Genomic DNA, 9,605 nt, shown 5'->3' on the forward strand with positions numbered 1-9,605 from the left:
CACCGTAGGGTGCAGTCGGGGCGGCTCTTGATCTGAGTTCTTGATCAAATGTTGTGGACGAGGAGAGCACCAACCTCGTCATAAGGTTCTTTTCTATGTCTTTCGAAAAAGGACTTTTTGCCTTACGAATAAGGGCTTGTGGTGTGATCTCTTGCGTCACCGAGTCGATACTTAACGTTGTAGGTTAAGCAGAGCAATCACCGGGAAGTAGGAGAAAGCACGGGTTTTGTTAAAGCGTGACTTCAGCTTCGCTGGTTTGCGAGGGCGTTACCCTTGCTTCACTGGTTTCAACTAGGTTGAAGGTAGGTTTGCTCCGGAGAGACTTTGATAATCGTTGAGATTGATTGGAGAGTTGTTGTCTTCTGTTGTCCCTGAAACCTGGTATTTATACCTTAGGGTTTCGACTGCTCCTTGCCATAGAAAGATTATTGATTGAAGTTTCCTATTCAATCTCCGCTACTTGATTCCAATAAGGGCTCGTTTTCCTTACGGGCCTCAGAATGGGTGAAGGTATAACCCAAACCCAAGCAGACTTAATTTTGGGCCGCAGGTATCGGCATGCTACGCTGAATCCCCTAAAGTGATCTTGCCAAAAATACTTTTGGGCTCAAACAGTTCCTTGGAGACTCAAGGCAATCATTCAAGACATTAATAAGAATATTGCTATAGCTAACTGCTTTGAATGCTTCTCTATCGAATTTTCCGACTGATGCTTTAGCTTATAATTTTACTTTTCTTATATAAAAAATAATAAAATAAAAGGTGTGATTGGTACTATATTATTTTACTAGACGCACGCATGCCTTGTTATGAAAGGTCATGAGAGCCATAATTCCATTACTCATTAGATAAAAGAGAGAGAAACCCTAGGGTTTAGCAGAGTGCGGCGGCCGAGGCTCCTCCAGTTGCAAGTTGGTCTAGTGCGACAGGGCTTCTTGTCGCGGGTCGGGACAACTTCGGGCGTGGTTGTGTTAGCCGGGCGGTCTGATTCCAGATTGAATGAGGTGGTGTTTGACGCTGGTATTCGGTGGTGGAGGAAGAACAGTCGATCGATGAGGACGGACTGATTGGGTCTGTGCAAGACGGAGCCGGTGGATTACGGTACGCATCGGGATCGGTTGGGGAATCCGACCGGTTTTGAGTGCATGTGAGTTGTAGGTGATCGGCAGCTTTCTCGGCGCGGGGAAGTAGGGCGTCTGATTTCTCTGGTCTGCGCGTCTGCGGTGGTGGATCATGGGAAGCTGGGCGGGCCGGCCACCGGATGTCATGACGGCGGTGTTTGCAGGTTGGCAGCAGGGACGAGAACGGTCTGCCAGCCATTTTGCCTGGGTCTGGGCCTAGGTCTGATGGGTTCCATCGCCAATGGGCCCATTTAAGTAGGCCTGGTTCCCTTCTGAATTGGGCTAGGGTGGAGGGTGCTTTGACACCCTCATCTATTACTTAGTGCTTGCTGCGGGCCTGGCCCGAGAGTTTTGACCTCCTTGGGCGGTGTTGGGCCTTTAAGGTCTCTAAAGTGTCAGTCTTAATTCGGATCATGGTTCTACGGAATTAGTAATTATCTCGAGTTGGGCTGGAGAAAGCGGCTTATGGATGATGATTTGACTCCTATTTGTTTGCTGGGAAGTAGCTTTCTTTTCGTACCACAATTGCGTACCTGGCAGATGGAATGCTAGAAAATGATTTTTCCTCAGAAGACAAGGAGTTGTTCTTTGTTTATGGGTTCGCTTTACAAAGCGGGCTCAAATTGACTTATAATGAGTCTACATTGCTTAGACAGGAGCTTGGTTATTACCTCGCCATTTTTCTGTCTTTAAGTGTATGCTAGACTCTGGCTATTTGGCTGGTCATCTAATGCAATGAACCTATATTTTCAAAAAAAAAAAAAAAAAAAAGGTCATGAGAGTCAACAGTCAAAGTACAGTTGAAACTTGAAACCCCAATTAAGATGGCAAAACCAGAGTCCCCTGCCTTTTGCCATAGTGCTATCGAATGAGATATAGAGTACGTGTAGCCGTTGAGTCTTTATATATTAAAAAATATCATGTATATGAAAAATTTTAAGTATTGAACTCAAAATTAATTAACGATAGGAGGAGACGTTCAATTTCTTACAAGCAATTAATGCAAATTCTTCATAAGATCGGATCTCTCCAAAATTGGCAAACATACACAATGCCTTTATATTAGCTAGCTGTTCTGATATTTCATTCTTATATAACCCATTGAATGAAAAGTTAACATCAAGTCATCAAACACAGCTAAAGGGAAACGTGCAAAATACTTCATTTAGGATCGATCTAACCTAAAAACAAATTGAAATCTTCAAAATAGATTGAACCCAGTTTGTCATTTCTAGATGACATTAGTGAAAATCAACCAAACAAATTAGACCATATCTCCCCGGCCACAATCTTTTGTTAATTAAGGCTTTAGTTCGGGCGTGGGGCTGAGTCTCCCAGCTAGGCTGAGTTCCAAACCCCTTTAAAAAAAAAAAAAAAAAAAAGGTCCGGTTCAAAATTAATTTGGTTCTATTCTCCCCGGCCTAGATTAAACACATTACCTTAGTTCTAAGCTTTAAGGTGCCGATGGGCACACCTCGAAGTACATAACAGACATGGACCACCCAGAAATAATAAGTTTCCTATAGCTAGCTATTCGGAAGGCTTCGTCCAAATACCAGTTTGCTCAGACAAGTCAGTCAAACTGTTAAAATTTGAGGCATCTTAGTATTGTTTGTTTGATAACAGCATCCACCATTCTTCTTGGCTAGCTGTGGGTCTTGGCCTACCCACCAAGTTTAGGAAGGTCGTGCCTACTCTTGTAGGCAAAATTAATTAGAAGATGGTTTAGTTAGTTATCCGTCAAATTTGTTATCTAATTTTTTTGGCAAGACACAATATTGACACTCTTCTCACTTAACCACATTAAGGAAGACAAGTATCTCAAAAAGTCTTAATTTATTTTGAGTCACACAACTTCAACAATCTCCATTATAGCGAGATTGTTTACTCATCAACCACTGATCACTCCATTGAGCTATCATCGTCTTTTGCAACTTGACCTTGGAGTATGTTCTTTTTTCTGGTTCGAGTCAAGATCACTCCAACTAGCCTTTGAGTCATTCCACCCATCAACTACTTTTGATCGGGACTTTTTTACTGTAGAGGTGAGGTGCACAGATGAAACATTAGAGAAGCAGTTTACGGAGCGCAGTGAGAGGATGGTATGCTTACGAGTTACGACATCCTTTTCAAATTAAGCTGAGCTAGAATTTTCATTTGGGTTCCTTGGGACTTCCTTCGTCGGTTCGTCCCTTTGAAACCCTAACTCAGTGTCAAGGCCTCGTGCCGTCCGCGTAGGATCAATATTGTCCTGCTTTTCTTTTTCAGGCTTAGAGCTAGAAAATGTAAGATAAACCAATTGAAATAAGTTGCTGAAGCCAAGCACAGAGAGTCAACAGTCATTAGCAAACTGGAAGACAGCTAGGGCAAAGAAAACCCCAAGCAGTTTACACATCACATGCACTAGAAGTAGTACAATCGAAAAAACTTGAGAAGAATATTCAACTCATTAATTTCTAGCTAATTACAAACCCATGCAATAAAATCCACTAGATACACGATTCACCATTTCCCCACGTCATCAAAATAGTTCATAACTAGTAGCTTTGTACGGTACTGACAATGCATACCAATCCTTGAATTAGTTCTCATCCGTTTGTTGGTGTGGCCTCGTTTTACTTGCTTAAACTCTGATATTTGTAATACTCTGACACTGACTTACTACGGCCGTTGAATATATATATATATATATATATATATATATATATATATATATATATATATATATCTTGAGAGGGAGGTTGCTTTTTTTTTTTTTTGGTCAAAAAGAGGGAGGTTGCTTAGTGCTTTACAACTTCGTTGCACAGTAAGGCCCCTAATTGAGTATGTATCCGGGCCTCGTGGTTTCCGCGTAGGTTCAAAAGGATTTAACCTCTGTTGTTTTGGGCTTTTTGCCGCCCCCTTCAACCAAAGAAAGGCCCTTGATGATAGATACTTCAAGTAGAAGAACCAAAAGGAGATAAGTTGATACCCCAAAATAGCATAAAAATTTAAAAACAGCGTAAGGTCAAGGTCAAGGTCAAAATCTCACAGAATTAGAAAATTTAAAGAAACACAGACCCTACTGACTCCCCAAAGAGGCAAAACTACAAAAACCGGTCATAACGAAGCGGCTGGAACTAACAGTAACAGAATGAATATAAAAATAACAGAATATTCCGCTTGTTAATATCTAACCAAAATATCCACAACAAAAATCCCTCCATCGCTAATCACCCACGTCATCATTAATTTTACTAGAAAAGGCAAAAGTCAATATTCTCGACCAAAAAAACTAGATCATATTTAGAAACTTTGTGCATCATCCTACTAAATCCAAAATCGTGATATGACGCGCCAACTGGAAGAAACAAATATCTAACGACAGAAAAAAAAAATTGCAAAATCTTAAAAGCAAACAGGACACCTGTCGACCTTAATGACTCGACACATGTTGCCTTCGTGACTACATGTTTCCACAGCAATCCACATCCACTCATATTGAGTAGCTCCACAGGTTGAGATTGGACCCGCTTTCCACGTCATCGTCGCCCCGGTTCATACTGTCCAAGTAACGACGAGGGGGAGAGAGCAGTAGACCCTCCGCCATATTAGTCAGCAACCTGGGCATGTCGAAGACGGCCTCATCATCCTCGAAGAAGCCATTCTTCTTCTCGTTGTCCGTCCCGGCTTTCTCATTCTCATGTTCCCTCTCGTTGTCGTCGCAGCTGCTTGTGACGCCGCCGAACTCCTCAGGCCGAAATGTCTCGGCAGCCTCGGCGGCGGCCCTGCGGATGTCGAGCTGGTCTTTGGAAGCCGGAACAGGCAAGCGCCACGCGGAATCAGCGAAATTGAGGCAGGCCTGCTTCCCCCTAAGGGCCAATGCAGCCACGTCGTGTGCCCGAGCCGCCATCTCGGCAGTCGGGTACGTCCCCAGCCAAATCCTGGTCTTCTTGTTGGGCTCCCTGACCTCGCACACCCACTTGTTGTTGTTCCTCCGCCTCACACCGCGGTAGACCGGGTGGCGAGTCTCCTTGAACACACGCCTCCCGGCTCGCTTCTTCGGCCTGCTGGAAGCTAGTATCACATCTCCGTCGGAATGAGTTAATCGGCGAGTCGTGTCGCTGCAGGTGTCAGAAAAGACGGACGTCTCGGGCTTGTCGATGGAGGAGACTGACTCGAGGCTTTGCTGGTTGGAGTCTGAGAGCTGGTTATTGGAGTTCATCTGAGGTATGGTTTTCTTCGCTGAGAGTGGAGAAGAGTAGTGTGAGTTTGGTTTTCTTTGCTGAGTAGACTGTGGGGTTTGTTTTGTTTTTTTGTTTTCTGAGAATGAGACTGTGGGTTGAGGAAAGAGGGGCTTATGAAACTAAAATGAGAAATTGAAGGGCTTATATACATTTGGATATGGGGACCCCTGGTTATGCGAACTGGACACGACCACACGCAGTGGGAGCGATGGACAGGTGGCGGTAAGGAGGCTAAGTTTTTGGAAGTTGCTGTATTGCATTGAGAGGAAGGATCTCATCTGGGTTTGATTTTTAAATTGATCGTTAGGACTATTTTGTGGGGACCCTCACCAGCTGGCAGCTCTTACTCAACTAAGTAAAGCATCTTAGTTTTCCGGCACGTGGCAATTTTCACTTAAATTTATGAGGCTTGGGTTGTGTGTGAACACTGTCTGATGTGGCAGCCAGCTCGGTAGACCATCCCTCCAGGAGGAGACCATGGTTTGATTTTGGGGAACTACACTATGTGAAAGCATTCACAATATCTGAACTATAGGAAACTACTGAATGTCGACGATCAGAATTATAGGAAACTACTGAATGTCGACGATCAGATAACAGATTTTCATAATCGGATCTGTTAATATTTAAAATTTTTCTTTATTAATAAAAGCTACAATATTTCAACAACATCAAAAATATTTTGAACATTCAAAATTTTTTTTATTGCATACATCAGGTTTTAATAGTTCAGCAAGCAGTATAATAATAACTTACTCCTAAGAGGCTGTTAGAAAAAATCATCACTTGAGACTATAAAACGTACTTTTTGTAGGCCTACTTTTTGGGACAAATTTTTTTTTTAAAATGAAGACACTATTTCAATGCAATAGACATGCACAAAAAAAAAAAAAAGGCCTTACCAAACCCTTTCAATAAAAAGTAAGGCTAGCTTTTTTTTTTGAAAGAAATAGGTCAGCCCTTTATTGAACTAAAAACGATTACAAATTACAAACCTCAGCTGCAATTGCAGCTTGCAGAAAATCAGGAGTAGAAAAATAAAAACAATCTTGCATAAGTGTGCTAGCATGCGCAGCTAGCCGGTGCGCAACCATATTTGCATTCCTTCTAATATGAGTAACTCTCAGATTAGTGTGTGAACCCAAAACAACTCCCAGGTCTTCATACAAACGCCCCAAGACAGAAGCATTTGACTCAGCATGGGAGGTTAACTGACGCTGCACCTCCATAGCATCAGTCTCCAAAGTAGCCGGCAAATAGTCATGTTAGACAGCAAACTGTAAAGCCAACTTACAAGCCAAAACTTCAGCATGTTCAGGAGAGATTAAGCCATTCAAAAGATATCTTCCCCCTGCAAGCATTGCTCCACTAGAGTCCCGGATGACAAAACCTACACCCCCCTTCCTAGAAACATGTTGAAAAGAGCCATCAACATTTATTTTAAGCATACCAATTGGAGGAGCAACCCATCTCACTGCCCTTGTTCTGCGAACAGCTATACTGGACGTTTTCAGGTTATGACGCTGAAACTCCTGCAGCCTAGACATAGTTCTTATAACCACATCCCAAGCCTCACTCTTCTTTTGTTCCCATACTCTACTGTTCCTCTCCTTCCAAATCCCCCAGAGAAGAAAAATTAAATCACCAAAACTTTTCACAGAAAGGTCCTTTGCACATAGCCCCAACCAGCTAACTAAATTAAGTTGTTCTGCTTGAGGATTGTAGCAAATCTGTTTTAACACCCCATTAGTCTGTAACACCCTCTTGGTGAAAGGGCAATCCCTGCAAATATGCAAAGTCGTTTCCCAGCTAACTTCACATAAAACACACATTTGAGATTCCAACTGTACTCTTCTTGAGGCTAGCCTCTCTAAGGAAGGAAGGATATCATGACATACCCTCCAGATATGAATCTTTGCAGCATTTGGAACAATCACTTTCCATATCTTTTTCCAAAACTCATCACCAACAGATAAAGCAAAAGGACTACGATTAGAGGAGTGATGAAATGAGTTACGATAGGCAGTTTTAACCGAAAACTTACCATCTCTCGCAAGCCTCCAAATTAGTCTATCAGATATTGTTCTCATACTCAAGGGAATGCTAGTAATTGCCACCGCCTCCTCCACTGGAAACAATCTCCTGATCAGCGACACATTCCAATTGCCCGTGCTAGAAATCAAGTCACTGACAACTCGAACCTCCTCCAAAGGCACCACATTCTCACTTGGCTTCCCTTCAGGCAAAGCTGGCACCCACACATCAGAAAAAATCTCTACTGCTGTACCATCCCCAATCTGCCAACAGACATTATCCTTCAAGAGTTCTCTAGTTGAAAAGATACTCCTCCAAGAATATGAAGGGGAGTTATGAGGGATAGCAGTCCAAAATGAGTCCTCGGGATAATTTTTCGCCTTATACATACGAGCAATGAGCGACATAGGGTTATTGATCACCCGCCAAGCCTGCTTTGCCAACATTGCAGAGTTGAAGTTAGACAAACTTCGAAACCCTAAACCACCTTCTTCTTTTGGATTGCACAACGCATTCCAGGTTTTCCAATGAATTTTCCTCTTATCTAGAGTACTTCCCCACCAAAATCTAGCACACATCTGTTCCAAATCTTCACAAAAATTCTTGGTTAGCTGGAATACACTCATTGCATATGTAGGCAGAGCCTGAGCCACCACACGAATCAAAATATCTTTCCCAGCGCCACTTAACATCTTTCCTTGCCAAATTGATAACTTTTTAGACAAGTTATCCTTAATATATTGAATGTCGCCGTTTTCTTCCTCCCGACATAAGTTGGTAAGCCTAGATACTTTTCATGTGACTCGACTACTTCAACTCCCAACAGACTTGAAATTTCCTCCTGCATGTTAGCTGCTACATTCTTACTAAAGACGACTGAACTCTTGTCAAAATTAACAAGTTGACCAGAAGCCCTCCCTTAAGTCTCAATAACATCCTGCAACTCATAACAAGCCTCCAACGAAGCATGAGCATAAATCATACTATCATCCGCAAATAGTAAATGATTAACTGCGGGGGCATTGTCACAAACCTCGATCCCTGGTAACAAACCAAGCTCCTGTTTCTCTTGAAGCAAGGCAGAAAATCCTTCAGCACCAATAAGAAACAAGTAAGGTGATAAATGATCCCCCTGTCTCAATCCTCTACGCAAAAGAAAAGAATATTTCACCGAGCAAACACATTGCATCACCGTCTCAATCCAATCATGAGCAAAGCCAAACCTGTTCATAACTTTCCTGAGAAAAGACCATTCCATTCTATCATATGCCTTACTCAAATCCAATTTCAAGGCCATAAAACCCTCACTTCCTGCTCTCTTATTATGTACAAAATGAGCTATCTCATTAGCCACTAAAATGTTGTCTGTAATCAGCCTCCCCGGCACAAAGGCACTTTGGAAAGGTGAAATCAGATCTGGCAGAATCAGTTTCAACCGGTTTGCGATGACTTTCGAGCATAATTTGTAAATAACATTACAAAGTGCAATTGGTCTCAAATCAGACATCTGTTCAGGACTATTGACCTTTGGAATAAGGCATATGTGAGTGAAATTAATTTGTCGAAGTAGCTGACCTGACTGAAGAAAACTCTGAACTGCCTCTGTCACATCAGTCCCTATGGTTTCCCAATAATGTTGGAAAAATAATGGAGGCATTCCATCCGGGCCAGGCGACTTAGTAGGATACATTTGAAATAGCGCACTTTTCACCTCCTCTTGAGTATACGGCACACACAATTGAGAATTCATATTCTGGGTAACACGAGGATGAATTGCTTCAAGCGTAGTATCCACCGCTACATTGTCAATATCAGAGGCAGAGAACATCTTAGTGAAGTATGAAGTCACGATCCTTTCCAGTCCAGCATCATCCTCACACCATACCCCATTTTCATCAAAAAGACCGTGAATCAGATTCTTGCGTTTCCTATTGGATGCCTTCCTATGAAAGTAACCAGTATTTCTGTCTCCCTCCTTAAGCCAAGTCACTCGAGATCGTTGTTTCCAAAAAGCTTCTTCCTGAGATAACAATATTTGGAGACGATCCATCAAGCATTTCTTCTCATACTGAACCGGCTCTGAGATTGAAACATCCATTAATTCTTCCAGTCTCGCCCGAATACCAAGCATTTGCTGCTGCCTTCCCCGAAAGACTTGTTTCTGCCATTTATCAAGATGCATACGCGTAAACGCGATCTTCTTGGTGACACAGAACATAGGTGT

At 42.4% G+C, this 9,605-nt stretch overlaps 1 protein-coding gene across 1 annotated transcript; it reads right to left on the reverse strand.

The window, feature by feature from the left end:
- Positions 1–4,326: 4,326 nt before the first annotated feature.
- LOC133741808 (dehydration-responsive element-binding protein 1E-like) lies at positions 4,327–5,463 on the reverse strand. Its single transcript, XM_062169525.1, has one exon. The coding sequence runs from the start codon at positions 5,323–5,325 to the stop codon at positions 4,597–4,599; it is 729 nt and encodes a 242-aa protein (XP_062025509.1). The 5' UTR covers positions 5,326–5,463; the 3' UTR covers positions 4,327–4,596.
- Positions 5,464–9,605: the final 4,142 nt, after the last annotated feature.

Source organism: Rosa rugosa, chromosome 4 (genome assembly GCF_958449725.1).
Source record: "Rosa rugosa chromosome 4, drRosRugo1.1, whole genome shotgun sequence".
NCBI lineage: Eukaryota > Viridiplantae > Streptophyta > Magnoliopsida > Rosales > Rosaceae > Rosa > Rosa rugosa.

Excerpts from the sequence above, each read along its gene's own strand:
- LOC133741808 (XM_062169525.1), bottom strand. The coding sequence starts at position 5,325 with ATGAACTCCAATAACCAGCTCTCAGACTCCAACCAGCAAAGCCTCGAG.